At 41.7% G+C, this 19918-nt stretch overlaps 1 protein-coding gene across 2 annotated transcripts in view; it reads right to left on the bottom strand.

Annotated features, from left to right (window-relative positions):
* Nucleotides 1–1326: 1326 nt before the first annotated feature.
* LONRF2 (LON peptidase N-terminal domain and ring finger 2) overlaps nt 1327–19918 on the bottom strand; it is a 35823-nt gene continuing 17231 nt past the window's right edge. The window contains exons 2-13 of one of the 2 annotated variants that reach the window (XM_080377291.1): nt 19427–19545; nt 16044–16166; nt 14911–15072; nt 14196–14421; nt 12139–12235; nt 11670–11784; nt 10222–10343; nt 9354–9512; nt 6219–6381; nt 4089–4238; nt 3547–3719; nt 1327–3186 (exon numbers count right to left, since the gene is read on the bottom strand). In XM_080377291.1, coding sequence (XP_080233417.1) covers nt 3561–3719; nt 4089–4238; nt 6219–6381; nt 9354–9512; nt 10222–10343; nt 11670–11784; nt 12139–12235; nt 14196–14421; nt 14911–15072; nt 16044–16166; nt 19427–19545 — 1595 coding nt within the window. In that variant the 3' untranslated portion in view covers nt 1327–3186; nt 3547–3560. Of the gene's footprint in view, nt 3720–4088; nt 4239–6218; nt 6382–9353; nt 9513–10221; nt 10344–11669; nt 11785–12138; nt 12236–14195; nt 14422–14910; nt 15073–16043; nt 16167–19426; nt 19546–19918 lie in introns of both variants that reach the window. The other variant, XM_080377290.1, reaches the window with a different exon arrangement.

Raw genomic sequence — 19918 nt, 5'->3', positions numbered from 1 at the left:
TTACTAGATACAAAAAGGTGCAGATTAATAATTTATATTTATACATATGTACACACTCCATTTCATAACTAGCTTTAAAACAGTAAAAAATGGTTTCAAGTTTATCTACATTAAACATACTCGTTTAAATCTGGTCAGAAGCCCCAGATAAGAGTTGATACAATCGTTTCACAACTGCAAAATTAAGGCGCTACCAAAATACCAGTTCCACTAGTGTAAAATGTAATAGGAATAGAGAGTGTACAGCTTTCTATTTATCAATTTAAAAGTGGACTGGAGAACAAGGAAAAAGGAGCAGTAAGAAACATGACAAGATCTACAGCTTAGAAGTACAAAGAGATCTTGATGACTATCAAATGAACATATTAAAATACAGTAGATAAAAGGCCTCAGTGGCAAACAATTAGTATGCTTCTGAAAGACAAAAAAAGGTTAAAATATATATATAATTTTGTAGCTTGAAGCTTTACAGGTGAACAACAGGTGTAGAGGTAGAGGGATTTTTTTTTTTTTTTTGGCCTCTTTACGGTGTATAAAGAAGGGCCACATTCACCACAGTGAAAAGACTCATCATATATCCCAGCATCCTTGCTTGGAAAGCAAGCAAGAAAAGTGTAATGAGCTAGAAAGGCAACAAATCCTATCTATCTCTTCCAGGAGCTCAGCTCCAATGCTTCCACATGTACCTTGGCGACAAGTTACGCTTAAGTGTAGATCGGCTGTAACGTGGACATATCCTCGCAGAGAGAAATGACATAGCTAGCTTTTCCCATGAGGTACTACTGGATGCTGTAGAGATTATATGGCAGAGATAATTTGGTAACAATGAAAACTGGTACTTTCCCTTAGAAAGCAAGTACCACAGGGCAGTGGTGATCTTTTGTATTTCTATTTATTAAAGCTTCGCTATTCAATCAGCATTCAATGTTTTGGAAGAAATGTCAGCTTTGGGCTGCTAATATGATTATTTGCATCCATACACAGACAAATCCTATGTTGTTATCATTTATCCAAAACATCAGTCACTGAAATATTCACAAACCACTTTAAACCTTGACTAAAAAAAATCCCTCTACAGTTCAGTATTCTCTTCGGTAACTATCATTCCATTAATTATGCAGACCTTCACAAACATAGTAATGTCGCTTTCGATGTAAAATGTGTCTTTGCACATTACAGAACAGCAGTAAACAATCTCTCTTGTTCCATAGGGTTTCCTCTCAGAAGTACCTCAAAAGTAGATATCTTGAAAAATCACTTTTGCAAAGAAGAATATTCACATTAGTTACTGAGGCAAAGCCAAGAAGACACTAACTAGCACCTTGATTTTATTTTTTCTTAAACACACTCCTATATGTAAATTAAGCACACTTAAGATCAGGGACCAGCAATATACAAATACCATCAGGGTCCCCTCGCAGCTAAACTAGCAATACTCAAAACTAGGCCAAACACATGAAGGAGCAAGATTAAGTGGGTCTAGAAGAAATACACAGCATGGAAAGGGATGGGAAGAACAGGAACCTGAACAGAAAGGATTGCGAGATCAAATACAGTCCATCTTCTGGTCAGAGAATTACTTTGTGAAACCACCCTTCAGTAGCTCAGCTGATGGTGGGCTGAAGACCTACTGACTTCTGACATTTCCTCCCTCATACATAAAACAACTCCTTTATATTTCAGTGACTTCCTTGTCTTCAAATCCTGGAGGAAATGCTTTCAACTTGAATTTTGAGTATTTTGGTGATGGCAGCAGAATTTGCAGAAGGCTACTGTAGAGGTTATGACATCATTGGTTGTAAGTTATGCACTTCACAATTCAGAGAATATAGTTACAAACTATTTAAATAGAAAAGGCGTGTTCAAGGTAGAGGCAGTTACAGTACATTCAGGGTATGTTACAGAAACCATTTGTGGTAGCCATTTGCTGAAAGGAAAAAAAACTGTTTTTGTTTCCCAGACCACACAGGTTATAACTACAATACCCAAAGAGAGCAGGTAATATATCGCAATCACTGCATTTTAATGCAGTCTTCTTCCAGAATTCATGTGCAAAGTGGAAAAAAAAAGTTTAAATACATCTTCATTGACAAATAAGGACAAAAAAAACCTAAGAAAGAAACCAGGCACTTTGACCATTTAGGTAAAAAGCAATTTCTTCTTACCAGACTTCTGCACATGAACAAGTCTTTACATTGGTCTTGCTGTGCTTGCAGCACATGGAGATTCAAGTCAACATTTTTCCCCCCTGTTGGTAGTATCAGTTCTACTTATAGGAAGCTACGCCAATTGAATTGGTAACACTTAGTTATTTCATTGGCAGTTGAACAAATGTTGATCATCTGACAGACAAGTGATCGATTTAATAGCTATCAAAGTTAGATATTAACAAAACAATATATAAAAACATAAAAGACAAATGAAGGTTAACACCTGACTTAAGCTTGCATTGAGACTTGCCTTTATAGGTTCGGTTTGTGCCTCCTTTCATGGTGTTCTTGTGGACTGATTTCCATCACATACAGCAACTGGTACTAAACTACAATACTTTCGGTTTGAAACACGTTCAGAAGAGATCACCCCAATGTAATGGGAGGTTGGCATGACACTGCAGGCAGGAGGGTGACAAACCTCCCCATGTTTCATCCTTGCCAGTCTCACTTGCAGAGCAGGCATTCAGAGTAAACTGCAGCATGCCTCCCTCGTACTTGGGGCGAAATTGTTATTTCACAGCAGCATTTACCATACTTGAGGGAGACTGTCTGATTTGAATTTAGCAATAGGACCAGCCAGAATTACTTTGATTTTTCTTTTCAAATAAACCAAAGTACACCTTTCCAAACATTTTATACATACTCAATCTGCTACAACACACAAATCACAACACAAGGGATTACCTAAGGCTACTAAATAGTGTACTTATTCAGTAGCTATTATTCTTTCAGATAAACATCCTCAGATGCCTTGACCACAAACAGCTTAATTTTTTTTTTCCTCACAGACTGCTATTCCCTGAAGAGAGAGATGTGGGTGTGTGACAGACTGCCTACCAATTCACTAACGGAGCATACTGTTGATTATAGTCTTCATGCATACTTCTGCCAGGCAGCGTAACTCCTCTTCTGTTCACTACCTTCAAGAAAGTCTAGGAAACACCTCTTCAATCCACTGTCCAGTTTCCTTTTCCTACCAAGTGGAAATCCAAATCACATGCAGGCCAATGGTGCTACTCTAGTACTTAACTCTCTTGCAGGCTAGAAACATCAACTCTACCATAGTACTTTGAAGCAATTATCCACATCTATCAGCTGCACTCTAACTGTAGCGCAGCTTTGTAGAGGCTCAGATTTCATCAGGACAACAGGAGAGAGTGCAAGGTTTGGTGAATACCCAGGATAACAAACCAATGCAATCAACGGATGCTAGACGCAGTCAGAAAGGGCTGTTGCTTTTTGAAGGAATCTTTAAAAAAACCCAAAAAACAACCCTCCCCCTTTGCCCTCCCCCAGAACAACCTGTCTTGAGATGTTTTTGGTGCCCACTCACAACTGAAGTCCATGTTATCTGGGTCTTTTGCGAGTCACAAATATCAATACGCGTCTGATGGCGATAAGACGATCTTTAAGGGAGGTCATAGCCAATATAGCCAGCTGAGCTCTGTTTTCCAGAGGCAACACTGCCAAGAGCCACCAGTACCAGGCAGGACCACTGGGATTGCTCTGCAAAGAGATGGAAAGACATGCAATCATGTGTTCAACTGGCACTGCCCCTTGAAGTGCACCACCTTTCTTCCCACCTTCTATTTGATAAGAAAGTTGTCACAAAACAGTTCAAACAACAACTAAACACTTAATTTCAGGTGCTCTCCTTGTCTATACACATTATTAGGACTGATCTTTTCAAATATCAACTTCATTGATACACTGCTTTCCACTGATTAACTGTTTTCTGTGCTTCATACTAATAGATCAAAATTGGGTAAATAAGAGTTTAGAGTGTACAAAAGCAGAGCAAAAACCTGTCAGGAAGTAGTCTTGCGTAAAAAATCTGCATGGAATAAGGCTGCATAAGTAGGAAAGTGTTATTACCTGTGGCTCTGGTTCTTTTCCTGGCATGGACCCAAAATGATTCAGAATTTGTACTTTCATATTGTCTTTAAGAGAAGTAAACCAGGCAACAGCTTGATCATAAACTGAATCGTGAAGACGGACAAGTTCTTCATATTCCGGTCCTTCAACCTTATCGTTAAAAGAAGAGAGATGGAACAAAACAGGTTTGATACCATGGAGTCCATATGCTTCCCCAGAAGCAAACGAAGCAAAATAATGTAGTGACTACAGCTGTTCAAATGTCCTTATCTAAGTAAGTCTCAGATTTCAAACCTGTGATGCTGAAATCTTTTTACCCTCCCCTAGGGTGTTCTGAAGTGACACTTCTTGGAGCAGTTACTGCCTCATTAATATCCATTCCAAAATGCTGGCACAACAGAAGTATCTGCTCTCTAATCCTAGGAAATCGTATTAATCATCTCAAACCCACAATCTCAAGTTCCTGTCACAAAAGGACCTCTGAACATTGGTAAATCACCTGGCAAAACAAAAGAAACACTACTGCCAACGAGCACAGAGACAGGGGGTCTACAGCACTTAAGAGACCAGCAGTATTTTATAGAAGCATTAAGGCCATGTCAGGACAGCCAAGGAGGAGGAGGAGGGCAGACACCTGAGCAGGCAGGAAGCAGGGGAAGTGGATGCTTTCCCAATACCAGGAATGGCCATTAAAAAAAAAAAAAAAAAACCCAAAACATACATACCCTTGCTGAGGCAAAAAGTGTTATAGTTGAACAGACCTAACTATTGGCTATTAGGGAAAACAAAAAAGCAGAAGCAAAACCCACTCCAAATTGGTGATTTGGTTTGGGTTTTTTCTCGTTTGGTGTTGTTGGGGTGTTCCCCCCCCCCCCCCGTAAACTGTACACACCAATGATGTGATTCATTGGGCTACTCAGGTGCACACCTGACTAGACGCTCTGGATGCCCTTCACAGTTGAGAAGAAACAGCTCTAGAGGGCAATTAATCTCATTTTAAGGTACGTATCTAGACCAGAGCAGATAAAATGGGCAGCTTTAGACTGTTCTCACCATCAGATATAACATGGACATAGGGTGCTGAACACAGATGTTAGCCTCTCAAGTGAGACAAGGAAAATCTCACTCTAGTTATGAAGAGGTGGGTGTCTGGCACCATCTACAAACAATGCTTGGTTACCTGTGTTCCACCACCCATCACTGGGGACTTAAAGATGGCAGAGCCCTCACTCCAAGCAGACTACCTACTCCAACCTTTGACAGGGGGAGGCATCTCCATGCGATCTGCCTTTCCTGCCCTGGCGAACAACTGCATCATCCTGCACAGGTTAGAAAAGCCCTACTAAGACTTTACAGACTTGCACTTCAACTACGAGAGCACGCTGAAGAGCTATAGGACCAGACTGGACTTCATCAACTGGCATGAGATTACTACTAAACTCAGTGTTAAGAGGGATCCAGATTTTATGGACATGCTCTGGAAGATGATCCAGAAAGTCACTGTTAAGCATGGCCAAAAATTCACCCTTTGGCCAACGGCCACCACAAGCAATTGATGCAGGTTTTAAGAGATGTTGTTTTTAAAACCTGCTCCCCTCTGCATTTCTCTGCTCTCAGCCAGCTCTGATGGATGCTTGTAAGGCACAGTTAACTACACGTCACTAAAATCTCACTTTGAGTGGACTCCCACACCTGTTCTGTAAATGAGAGCCTGGAGGTCACATGAAGTCTGCCAACTCTCTGTTCAGTGCCAGAAGAGAATAGTCAATTCTCCAACAATAGGGGCACATGCTCTTAGAAGGGTTTCAAGTCCGTACCAGTTTTAAAACATTACTCTGACCTCATCTACACATCATGACAGACCTCAGCACTTAGCATCTGAGTCTCAGAAGCTACTTTGAGATCCATGAAGGGAGTGTAACACTTCAAGCAGAGATAATTATAAGGGCAGAAAGGAAGAAAGGGAAGGAAGAGACAAAGTTTGTTCCATGATTTTCAAAATAGAGCTTTAGTATTTATAATGATATTGGTTTAAAAATAATGCACAGCTAGCTTGAAATGCAACAAGGAAAGGCTGTTTAAGTGAATCCAGCAATACATGGGTATGAATAACTTTGCGCCATAGATCACCTTTTTATCTTCAAGATACTCGATGTTTGCTGTGTTATATCCATCTCGCTGGCCATGGCTTAAGACCCTAAAACGACGGACACCAACTGTATCAACAACTGAGCGCCCATCAGGAAAAAACTTTACGTCCCTGATCTCTAATATACAGCCATGATCTGCAAATCTGAAATGACAGAAGGGCATAAAAGTGGAAGTCATCAGCAAGTGTTTATACACATCAGGTCAAATACTGGGCCTAATTCACCACTTCTAATTTGAAAGAGGATCCTATTTTGGTGATAATACATTTCTGCTTATTCACATAAGTCACACAACCCCCACCCTTTCTGCCTTCCCTCAGAGGTCCAGGGCAACAGCATCTTCAGAGTGTATTTGTGGGGTGGGAAGGTTGGGAAGGGACAGGAAACTAAATGCAGCACGTTCCATGCTGGGATTTGCCAGCTGCTGGTGGCAAAATTCACCTGGTTTGCAAAGAAAACAAGATGGGTAAAGATACCATAACGAAAGTCCAGAAACTGAGGAACAAATGCAGGGCTGGGAGGGCTATCCCCCTACTCTGAGGTGTTAACAGAGGATTACAGGCTTTAGAAAGAAAAAGCTTCAATATATAGCAAGATTCTTCTTGCACTTGTTTCAAGTTAGAAAAAAAGCAAAAAACACCACCAAAACAAATCCAAATACCCTCTTTACAAAAGCACGTTTGTTATATTTGAAGTAGGCACAGGTTTTAATCATGCTCTGGAAACAAGCATGCAACAATTTTTATTTTTCTACTTTAAATTATCAAGCTCACCTACTCTACATTTGTGCTGTAGTGAGTTCACTGGAGAGGCTGACTGTGCAATGACTTCACGATACATTAACCTGCCAGCATTTGCATTTCTGCATCCCAGCCTACTGCTAAGCAGGAGAACGTACTGTACCTGGTCTCATGTCCAGATACCAAGTCCCTGCAGAATTTGATAAATGCTTCATCAGGGAAATGCTTGTTTTACCAGGGCTTGCCATTTCTTATATTGGAGTGATGAAGAAACAGTAGCACTGTGGGGAAATTACTCCCATTTCTACTCTACCAGAAATCGTGGTGGGGCAGGGGGAAACACTCACCACTGAACAACCGTTCTCTCCCAGCCATTGCACAGAACAAAGTGAGGAAGAGCAAGAGGAGTATAGCTGCACACAGCTAAGCCCTGGTGCTCTACCAGTGGGATTACGAAAAGCAAGTATTTAAACAGCTACTTAACTGTTTTAAACTAATGATTTTAGTGGCATTCATACCAAATTTAGATCTAGAAGTAAACAATGATTTTTCTTTTTTTGTCATTCTTTGAGAATTTACTTTTGGATAGATAGTGACTTTAATCAAAGAGAGACAAGAAAGCACCTGGAGACTGGTCTGAAATGTACAGACACACTAAAAGTTTATATTATTCTTCTCCCAATTTTAACTTAAAATGGAGAAATAAAACAGAGGAAGGTAATAAATTGAACATGTCTTGTCACTGTTTTTCAAGGGAGGTATGTATCCATGTCTTAATAGATGAAGCAAAACAAGTTTCCCCACTTTTTGTATTCCCAGTTGATTTTGCAATTTTGAATAAACAGGAGAACTTCTTCACTTAATGTAAGAAGCTACAACAGCCTGCCAGGTGTCTACAGATGAAGGCTTCCTGTGCTTCACTGTTAAAAGTTACCATGGTTAAAAAGTTTAATTATTTTAGTAACTCAAAACAGACATGACATCAAAATTTGACCACACTGGTTGCATTTTAAAATAACAACCTTTACAACACTATCTAATAAACCAGTTCTTGTAGTTCTGGGATTATAACCCCTTGGCCCTCTGTATTAGGCCTGACTCCAATTAAGTTTGGCTCTTCCACAAGCCTTCACAGATGCAAAGGGAGTTATCAGTGATGTCCTAGGGTCATTTTGTCCTCACTCTTACAAGTATTTGCTTCCAGAAAATTGGTAACAAGCCTGAAAGGGACCATGGAGCATCAGCTGCTGTTGAAGCCTGAACTTCACTGCATGCAGCACTGACAGCATGCCAAATGGCATGAAGCCCAGGCAGAGCCAACTGGAAGCTGCAACATCTTCTGTATTCTTACTGCCACCTTACCATCCAGTCTGGGAGGGAAAAAAAAAATCCAAACAAATAAAACCCACAAAAAAACCCACAACTGAACTGGACATGGAAAGGATGCCAGGCACCAGTATGACTGCCCTCCTCTCAGCTCCAGTGATGATCACCTACAAAAATGCTGCTTCCTGAGGATGCCTGTCTAATGTGTTCTTAAAAATTCCCATTCTACAATCTGCGTTATGCCAACATACCTTCTGAAGACAGCAACTACCTAACACATCTCATAAGGCAGACCTCTCAAGAGACCACCTTGTATTTTTCCCTATGAGCATCTTCTTACCCCCTTCACCCAAAAACCTATTATCTATAAAGGACTTAAAAACCTGAAGGTTTTCATAGAATAGTCTGGGTTGGAAGGGACCTTTACCAGTCATCTAGTCAGTTTCCACATAGGGAGCTGGAAACACACCAGTATCAGAATTCACAAAAATGAATTAAAGGCAAGATCATATAGAACAACAACATAACCCACTCACTGCAGATAGTTTAGACATTGCAACACGGTGGTAAAGACAAACATCAAAATTCAACATTCAGCAGCAAAACAGACTTCTCAGCCAAGGGTATACTTTGTCTCATTCAAATGATACCACCTATGCAGGAAAGCTATGGAAGGTTTGGATATTTTTATTTTTTAACATTATTTTTGGCTTTTAAAATAGAGTAGACAGAGGAACAAACTTACCCAGACAGAAAACTTTCACCAGAACAAACAGGCTAGAAAGCTTTCCAACCACACAGACAATTAGGTGCTATTTTAGGAGTCTGTAGTAGCAGGATAAGTTGTATTCTTGCTATGCATTCAACAGAGGAGCAATAAAAATAACGTCTTTGCACCAAAACTAAAAAGCCAGCAACTTCTGTATTGGTACATGCAGGACTGGAAGGAACTGCAGTAGTTTGGAGAGACAAGTATACTGTGCTGTAGTACTCCATTAGCATCACAACAGCTTCTGCAACAACAGGACATTCTCAGCTCAACTCCTTACCCTTTTAATTCGTCAGCTAAGCACATGCCAAACTGCTTGGTACCAGTTTCCATGCATCTTCTTATCATTAGACGATAACGAGGCTCAAAGACATGGAGTGGGCAAGGGATGGTAGGGAAGGCCATGGTACATACGAAGATGGGAACATCTTTATTCAAACTGTAAGATAATTGAGGAAAAAAAATTCAGGCTTTTTCTGGTAAGTGCTACATTCAGCATAAACCCTTAATGTGACATTGATTCCAGTGGTTTCCTTAGACTTGCTCTTCGTAAACCTGTATGTGGTTGAGGTTTGTCATTTTTACAAGACAAACATATTTCAGGACTCTCTGTCAAAACACTAAGGAAACAATGCCTCTAACCCACTTCCATGTTCAAAGCATGATGGTACAGAATTTCCAAGCTCAGTAAACCCCTTTAATTTTGAGGAAGTCCACTAGTCCACTTAATTTTTTCAGGCTTAATCGCATGTTGGGTGGGTTTGGTTTTTTTCAGCCGAGTTGTAGCACAAGATCCACAAGTCATTGACAAAACCAGATCCTTGAACTTTTCCCAACCTGAAGTATAACCCATTTACAACTTGAATTCTATTTCCAGAAAAAAATCCATACATTATACATTTTAAATCTATTATATTGTTTCAGAGAAAAAAGCAATGATCTTCATTTTTAGAGTATCATCGTGCCTCTCTAACATCCAAGCACATTTTTACTTGTTTATCTGTAAAGGTGTCAAAAATACAAAACATCTGGCAGGTTCCTTTACAAATTCATTCATTTTGTGCATTTTCATAAGCAAATGAAGATTTTTCAGTAATTTAGATTGGAAAATACATTTTTGTAACAGCTGTCAGTAGTAAATAGCTTACTTTGACAATTCCTTCATTTCTTCCTCATACACTTTCTTCCTTTCAGATAATTCTTCTGGTAAGTAACGGACTATCAGTTCTTCTGTAAGGACGGTCTTCTTGTAAGTTCTGCTTGCCAGAAACTGCAAGGAAGAGTCAACTCTTCAGTCTGACAACAAAACAAGTAACATCTCTTCCTCCCAACCCATCCCTTTCCTAAGGCCAAACAGCACATTAGTCAGGATGGTACTGATTCCTCCTCCTTTCCAGCCTTCATGCATCAAGACTTCCACTTTAGGGTATGTGGTTGACTCCAGTGCCTACTTAACTATAACCCCTGCCCTTTTTTTGGCAGAATTTGTACCACCACCAAGACAAGACAACCCCTCCTCACTTTTGCAGAAGACATATATTCTTTTCACCTAGAGCTGCCAGATTACTGCCAAGAAGTACTCCAAGTATGACAAACATTATGTCTGCTGGAACAGAAGCACTGACCAAGGAGTGACCATTCCTCATTCACCACAGGTAGATACACAAACTGGAGATGCAGTATGAACAGGGCTATGGCTGGGACTCCCCAAGCATAAGCCTGACATGATACTGGAAGCCTCTATTGCTTTAAGCACCAGCAAACCCCTCCTTGTCTTCCAAGAAATGACAAAATATATTATGGAGCAAATGAGGTCTGTACACATCTTGATGCTGCTGTGGGTACTACTGTGCTGCTCCTGTTTCGTAGAATAGTTTGGGTTAGAAGGGACCTTTAAAGGTCACCTTGTCCAACCCCCTGCATTGAGCAGGGACACCTTCAATTAGATCAGGTTGCTTAGAGCCCTGTCCAATCTGACCTTGAACGCTTCCAGGGATGGGGCACATCTACCACCTCTCTGGGCAACTTGTTCCACTTATTTCCCCACCCTCATCGTTAAAAATTTCTTCCTTGTATCTGGTCTAAATCTACACTCAGTTTAAAACCATTACCCCTTGTCCTATCACAACAGGCCCTGCTAAAATGTTTGTTCCCATCTTTCTTAAAGCCCCCTTTAAGCACTGAAAGGCCACAATCAGGTCTGCCTAGAGCCTTCTCTTCTCCATGCTCAACACCCCCAACTCTCTCAGCCTCTCCTCAAAGGAAAGGTGTTCCATCCCTCTCATCTTTGTGGCCCCTCTCTGGACCCGCTCCAACAGGTCCATGTCTCTCCTGTGCTGGGGGCCCCAGAGCTGGATGCAGCACTGCAGGTGGGGTCTCACCGGAGCAGAGCAGAGGGGCAGAATCACCCCCCTCGACCTGCTGGCCACGCTGCTTTTGATGCCGCCTGTGAGTAGAGCAGAGGAAATACCCACAGAGTTTTCTTTCCCTTTCATTCTTTTTGTAGAATTATGTATTGTAATTGTAGAATATAAATTCTACTTTCAGAAGAACACAACTTTGTGCAGCTTTGTTAATTAGGGCATGACATACTTACTTCGGACAGTTTTTCTTTGCAGAGTGGGCAATGTGGATTATGGTCAAGGCAACGCTCAAGGCATTTGAGGCAAAAGGTGTGCCCACAGGGGGTGGTAACAGGTTCATAGAACAACCTGAATATGCAAACACAGAACAGAAAAGCTGAGCTGCCAACAATAACAATTCAGACTCCCAAACTGTGGAAAGGGGTGACTAGACCAAGCCACGTCTTCCTTTCCTGCTTCTGTACGAAGCAGGTGACAGTTTTATCCAAGAACCTAAAAATGAAAACCTTCTAAGTGGTAAGCAATGGAGGCATAATGGAGAAAGCCGCATCTGTAAAGATTCACCAGATGCAAGGTCCAGCAAAAAGGAACACAGTAACGATTTAGACATTCTCTGGCAGGTTTCCCTTCTGATACCATGAAAGGCGTTTTCAAAAGCTAAAAAGGCTTTCTGATTGTAATCCTAGGTCAATGCAGTCGTACCTCATGCAGAGGGAACACTCAAAGTCTGACGCATCCACCAGAGTTGTTGGTATTTCACTTGAAGTGACAGCGGTGTTTTCAGGTAAAGCATCTGCATCTAAGTAGTTAAGAAGATGATTATAGTAAATATTGTAGTACTGCAATTTCAGATGCTGTTTAAGTTGTTTTTCCATAAATAACCCAATTTATCTCTTTTCTTCTTTGAAGTTTTGTTCCAAACAAACATATTTTCCACCTAAGTTTTAGACTTTCTGGCAGGAAATCTTCTGGAGAGCAGAGGATGTGTATGGCCAGAGAAAGCACTTTAGAACTGAATACCCATGATTTACTTCTCAAAAAATGGCTGGTGTTTTAAAAACTAGACTTTAAAAAAAAAATAATATTGCTTTGCTACCACCACCACCCCACATCAGCCAGGCCAGATGTTTTAAAGTACATCAAGTCCAGAATTTAATTTGTTTACACACAAACTACTTCAGTGTTTATTATAGATTTCTCAGCAGGGGTAATTTTTCTTACAAGTATAAAAAAGCTTACATTCTTCTAGACTAGGCTGCTGTGCAAATCCCAAGTTTCAGACAGCTTAAAGTTTAAGGACTACTGGAGTTGCATTAGCTAATACTGATTTCACTAGCTCAGCACTCTGCAAACACAGAGGCAAAACATTTCACTTAAAGTTCTGCCCACCCTTGGTTTTTTGGGGGTGGTATATCCCTGTCGTTAACACGCTTAAAGGGTATGGACTTCAAACTTCACAGCAGCAGCATTTCAGCTCAGGAGCTATCAGCTCAAGCTTCTAACGACATTTACACAAGCAGATTCTGCAGCTTCTTTACAATCCTCATCTTTGCTGCTCAGTGATGAGTTGCAACAGAGCCACGAATGCTGCCTCCACATCCTTTTAATTAACCAAAATCTTGACCATTAAAAAAAAGAAGCTCAGCTTTTTATGCTAAGTTAAAACACTAGGATGTTTTGTTAAAGGATAATATGCTCAGCATCTGGTTCATCTCAAGCACAGATGGGATAGGGCACGGGTACTGTGTGGGCCTACAAAGAAAAACACCGTTATCTTTAACCTACATCTCATGTTAGCATTTAGTAATAGCAAGAACCCAACTGTGTTAATCCTGCAAATAGTAACATGGTGTTGGGATCTAGCACAGACCAGAAATTAATGGTTATGGGTAAAACACGATGTCTGTCCTTCACTGTGAAGACACAGGCAGGTCAGATTTCACCATCTATTTACTGAGTCTGCAGTTCACAGGGAAGTACAGGGTTTTTCCCTTGACAGCAAGGTGATCAGAAAGCGGCCATACACTGATCATTTGCAGAAGTGGCAGACCGACAGCAGCGCTTGAGGACTTTTAACATCTCAAGGCAGAAGTCAGATTTGAGGAAGAAGTGTAGGTTTTTGTTTTCAAGGGAAAAAATGTACACTAGTACAGCTGCATTTTTGACATCCTTTTTAACCTATTATTTCATGACTCAGTGCAACATATTGCCTTCAGCATTTTTATACCGAGTACTAAACCCACTTTGGAGGTCTTTGTTAGAAGCTTGAGAGGCATACCAATTGTAAGCACAGCTATCAAGTGACAGAAAACTGGGGGGGCTTATTACCCTTTAAAAGGCTTCTTTGTTTGCTTGGAAAATTTCATTTAAATTTGCATGTGACTGTTTCTGATGCCTGTTAAAGATTAGTTTCCAGGCTTACTGCATCTTTCCTTCATATAGAAAGACAATGAAGTTCAGCTATACCTCTCAGACCTAGAAAATGGAAATGGCACTGGCAACACAAAGACTAAACTGTTAGTGGATTACACATTGGAAAGGGCCCATTTGAGAAAAGAAAAACAGTGTTCATTGAATTAACTGAAACTGCTCTGGAATAAGATTAATAGGCTGTTACAGCAGAAAAACACATCAGACAAAATATTATTTCAATCCCTGTATGGAATGTTTCACTGACACCTATGAAAAAGGAGGAAGAAAAAAGTTTATCGTTTTTCAGTATATGCAAAAGAAATCCCCTTTTAAGCTACAACACAAACCTTTTCTAGGAATTTTACTGGGGACATCCAAGCTTTGTAAATCCCTCATATCACTGGACAGCTTTCTTTTTAAGCCAACCCCAGGTAAACTGGAGAGAATAGCTCCCAAAGACTTCTTATTGTCTTCAAAATACAGATCCAGAACATGATGTGAAACAGGAGAATCAGTGCTTCTAAATACATCAGATTCTTGGGACGGGGTTTTTGTTAACCTGAACACAGTATCCTAAAAGAATTAAGAACAGTTATACACAGCATGAGACAATTTTGCTTTGTTTTTTCTATTAGTTGTATGTATCAGCAATAGATCAATGTGCCCACAATGAACTTAGCAAGGGAGAAAGGTCCATATCAGAGAAGTCCACTCTCCAGTTGCATGAAATAAGGCCAGTTTTCTCCCTACAGCTCCTGTCTCTAGAAATTACGTTCCTGTCATACTAAAATCCTGAGTGGGGGAAAAAAAAAACAAACCAATGCCCACAAATATAACCTATCCCCACATGAAGGTATGAAGGTATCACATTGTTTTCTGAAGAGTTTCATTCTCTTATTCTTCTGAGAAAGTACATCCCAAGAAGAGATCCAACAGCAATGGAGAAAACAGGCTTACCATGAAAGTAAATGCCTACATGAGCATGGACAAAGACAGTGTCACACAGATCAGAGAGTTCCTTGTGTTATTTGTGGTATTTATGTTGAACACTTTTTACTTTACCTTTGAGGACCCAGCAACAGAGCTATCTTCCACAGCTGACTGTGTGTTTATGCTACTCAGAAATGCAGGTTTCAATCTTGTATGGGATGTTCGACTAGAGAAAGGTGCTGTTAGACTATCATGCACATTTTCAAAGGCTGGGAAAAACATCTCACACATTATCTAGTCAATTAAAGAAGAAAAAAGTAATTACGACACAGGCATTTATGTTTGTACAAATACAGATATACAAACTTGACAGCTTCTGAAAGCAAAGAAGCTTGCAACAACCAGGACATCCTGCATTCCCCAGTGCCCACAGGAAACCGGAATGGCAGTTGTCCCCCCCGCCAACAATCACAGACACATCCCAAGGTGCTCTTCTGGTGTCTACCTCCCTCCCTGAAGGCTTCTTCTACCCAGGAACACCCAGAGTGGCAGTCTGTTGCATCCTTCTCCTGTCCCTACCTGTCTCTACTCTGACCCTCAGACCCCTGCCTCCGTAAGTCTTTGCTCTCCTACCAAAACCATTTAACAGAGATGTGTTTAAGCTCTCCTCATGCCCTGCATCCAAGCAGATTTCACCCCCAGCTAAAAGCTAAGAGCCCATTCCCCCTCTCACCAGCGAGGCAAGTGCCTAGCCAAATCCCTGCTTCTTTTTATAAGCTGCTGCCTGTATGGACAGTCATGGAGAACTTCACCATGGCTGGTTAGCACCAAGTGCATCTAACTTCCCAAAGGGACAAACAACTACACAGAGACTGCAGAATTCTTCCAGGATAGGGCAGCATACAGCTCCCCCTTTCTCAACCTTCTGCCCCACTTCACACTTAAAAGGGATTTTCTAATAGGCACTAAAACTAGCAGCCTCCACACGTACTCAAATCTGGCCAACATACTGCAAGTGTTATTTACAACTAACAGCAGCCAAACCTACAGATTTGCAGTGAAATTCATAAATACACAATATCTCTGGTTGAGGCATCAGCCAAACCCGAGCAGCACCTTGTACAGAATAAAGCTAATAAGGTTTATTGGAGAGTCTATTGAAGCAAATTATCCTTTAGCTGTTTAGTACCACCTGAAATGACACAAACTTTACTTGGCTAGAGCAACAAGACAGCCCAGAAGTGGGTATCAAATACATCGTATACCTTTTGGGCTTCTTTCTTCATTGAGCTCCATTCAGGATTTAAGGCAACACAGTAGAGAAACTCCTTCAATGCTTCCTCAGTCCTTTCCAATCCAGAAAGAGCTTTTGCTTTCACATAATGGCCCTGTTCACAAGAAGGAAACATTCAAATCTAGAGATCATTTCTGAAGTGGCAGGAAGTCACCAGCAAACAAACTTGGAAGTTCATGCCATTCTGCAGGTGAAGAGTAAGAAGCTTTTTAGGTAACATCTTTGACACATGCAACTGAAGTCAGTCAGTCCCTTTGGCTGAAAGAAGATCCCCCAGGAACCCACTGCAGCATCACCACCTGCCAAAGACACCGCTCTTTTCCTCACAGGGGACTCAATGCAGAACAAGGAGAGATATCTGTCTCCCCAGGGACCAAACCTACTACATATGCCACTGGGCTTGATACCCCAGAGAATAGTTTCACATACCAGGGCAAACTTAACAGTAGTGAAGCTGCACGGAAAGGCAGTGGGGCAAGGGCAGGCTGGAGGGAGCAGCTGAGCGAACAAAACATTTTAGGTTCAGGCCACTCTCCTCCTGGGTGTCTTACTGGGACAGAGATTATTTTTCACCTATTTTATTTGGCTAGAGAAGACCAACGACATTAAGAATTTAGGGCAACTTACCAATGTTTAACCTGAAACCTTTTAGCCCACCCTACCTCTCCCATGTCCTAGAGTAACATGTGCATGGCCAACAGGTATGGTAGTCAGCCTGAGGACACATCCTACTTGACTTATTACTAGTAGCACGAGAGGAACGCCTCACCTCTGAATTTCCCCACAGATACCAATTTGCAGTTCAATTCTGACTCTGGAAACTACCTCCTTAACACTGAAAAGAAAATCAAGTGTGCATTTAAACATCTGCCTCTTGCTTATTAGACAGAAGCATGCTCTGCAAGCCCACCTCTGATCCACACTAATATCTTTAGGCTGTGCTGAAAGTACAATTTCACTAGTCCTAGAGAACAGTTAGATAAGCAGATATAGCATTTAGTACGAAGGATAGAAAACTCTAAGATCCAGTATCACACAATCTTCCTGAGCAGAGGGTTCCCTCACTCTTTCATATAGCCCTTCAAGCTGAGGCCTGCCAAGATCTTTACCTTTCTACGGTCAGGAAGGAGGTTTGTACCAAAAGCAAGTAACAGGCACTGTGTAGGACACATTAACTAACCTATGTTATTTGGTGACCTTAACAAGAAGCCTCAACACACAATCTCTCAAGGTGAAATACTTTCTTCTGAATGCAGTCAAGAACAGAGGTACTGTGAGGCCTGACCATGACCTTACTATTTTGATGCTTGCACAGTCTCTGTAAAACCTTTTCAGAGAGGTCCTAACATGCCTGATAGTCATCAGGACTACTCCACTGCACTGGGGAGGCTGCAAGGCTGTCTGGCCGTGTCCTGTAGGGCCACAAAAACAATTTCCCTAACCAAGCTGCAATGGAAGACTGAGCTGGGCTGTCAATGGACAAAATACCTAAAGATCCAACACTAGAAGTTAGGCTGAGGGACTAGAGGCCCCTACGCTTCAAAGACTACTGCTGCCACCCTCTCTTTCCTATTTTCACATGGCCCTGACAAGCAGCGAATTGAAGGGTAAGGTACAGGCAGGACCTTGTGCAGCAGACAGGAGGGCATCTGCTTCTATCTGCCACATAAAAGTACAACTGGAAACTTCTCCCCACCTCCTGGCAGAGAATCCAAGGACCTGCTTTTCATAGCAACTGAAAAGAAACAACTTGTCTGTTGCTCTAATGCCTACAGGGGACCCAAGAGCTTCACTAATAACTCAGCGAGCCATTACATTTCACTTATCAATAAACCAAAAGGTACTAGTAGGTGAACACCTGCCTCTCAGGAGCTTCTCTCAGAACGAGTTTAATTTTAGTCTATTTTTAATTTTAACTACACAGCACATGTTTCTGCCACTGGAGGAGATGCCGCAAGATCAAAACAAAGCAGATGACCAGAATTCCTGAAGAACATTGATTCTGGATCAGCAGAGTTTATGTGGTAGTTTTCTCACACACAGGCAAGAACAAGTGAAACGCGTCTGCGAAGCTGCTTGTTATGCCATAATGATAAATCTAATTTTCAATTAGCATTCTTCAGAGATGTGATTAACAAAATCTTTATCTGCCTACAACTGACACGCATCACATTTCCATGGATTCAAGGCAAACTGAGAACATGCTTCAAGAAAACATCTGAACAGGCATAATTCATCTTTTTCCCTCTGCAGAGAAACCCAGCCAACACCACCCAAGATTGATTCCTGACTTGATGAGAAACGATCCTAGACAAAAGCAAATCAGAGGCAGGGGGAAGATTACAAACTGCCTTCAAATAAGAAAGCATTTAACGGGTTAGTCAGATAGCCTTCAGAGACAAGCATCTAACTTGCCAGAAACTACATGCTTCAGACAACACCTCTCTGCTAGCCCCAACATCTTCCCCAACCAGCAACAAAGAGCTAGCTGCAGCCCTCTGTGCTGAGGCAGGTGACTGAGGGGTTTCATGCACACAGTCTTCACAGGGAAGCCAAGGTCTGCCCGAAATCCTTCTCCACCTCCCCATGCTACCCTCTCTCCAGGCAGCACCCATCAGCTTTACCCAGTCAAACCTGTGCTGCAGTAGTTTTGCTACTGATGGGCGAGGGATCAACTGGAGGTGTAATCCTAGGTGAGGCAAGCTGTCGGACACCTAGTCTAGCCTCAGGCGGTAACAATGGGTACCACGTGCTTCTCCCATTTCTCTCTCATAATATCATTTCTGATGCTTGCTTCAGACTGCCCACAAACCAGCGCTCCTTGTAGCACTTCCTTTCATTATGAAAAAAAAATCCCAACCCCCTCTATGAATCACCATGACGCAGACAGAAATCACAGATATGAAGTCTTAGTATTAAAGCAGGAAAAAAAAATCCTGATACAGTCTGAGGTGCTCCTCAGAAAGACACATTGGCCAGCAGGCTGTTAAAGCCACCCACTGTGTGGGACAAGCCATTCCAGAGGGACCTGCAGGGCCATCCCAGGCTGCCAGAGCCTTAAGGACCCAACTCTGCCGCCAAGCTGCATTGCTAGCCCTAACGGATCAATGGGCACCAGCACAAACCAAACCACATCACCAGCTGCCCACCACTGAAGTCTCAACAGCTGGAGACACACTAAGGACCTTCCAGACTCATCCTATGAAGAACTTAATTCCCAGTAGGCATTTCCAGCCCTGTTCATACTGTCATGTTCTTCCAACAACATCCCAAGCAGCACTGTCCCCACCACAGAAAGAAGCCCTGAGAACAAGCAGTTTTCATTTGGGTCTTTATGACATGCAAGCACCATACCGCAGGCCAGTGGGGTTTGTTTCGGCAGAGGACGTCCGCGTCGTGAAGTGCTTGCTGGTAGTTTTTCATCAACGTACAGAGTTCCGCTCGCTGTGCTGTAAGTGAACACTTACAAGGAGCTGGAAAACAAAAATGGTTGCAAGGAGCTCCATTAGAAGAAGTACTAGGACATGGTACAACACAAGTAACCTACTTTCCAGCCAGAGTAACTTAAGCACTACTGCACAGCAGTTACATTTATACTATCCTAAAATAGAAAAAAAGGCGATTTTCTTCCTTCCTTCTTAAAATATATTCCTCTCAGCCTGGAAGCAGCCTCTGCATTTTTATCTAGCAGGACAGATTTCAGCATTTACATACAGGATGCTCTTTCCCTCATCTTGCTCACAGGACACTTAAAAAAAAAAAAAAAGCCTCCTCACAAGTGCTTCTCCCCCTAGTGTGACTTGGCTTTGCTTCAAAGAAATCACCAACGCAGGACTTGGGCTAAAG

This window comes from Falco punctatus (genome assembly GCF_963210335.1).
Source record: "Falco punctatus genome assembly, chromosome: 2".
Classification (NCBI taxonomy): domain Eukaryota; kingdom Metazoa; phylum Chordata; class Aves; order Falconiformes; family Falconidae; genus Falco; species Falco punctatus.
The sequence above is the reverse complement of the archived record's forward strand: the minus strand, read 5'-3'. Positions and strand labels throughout refer to the sequence as shown.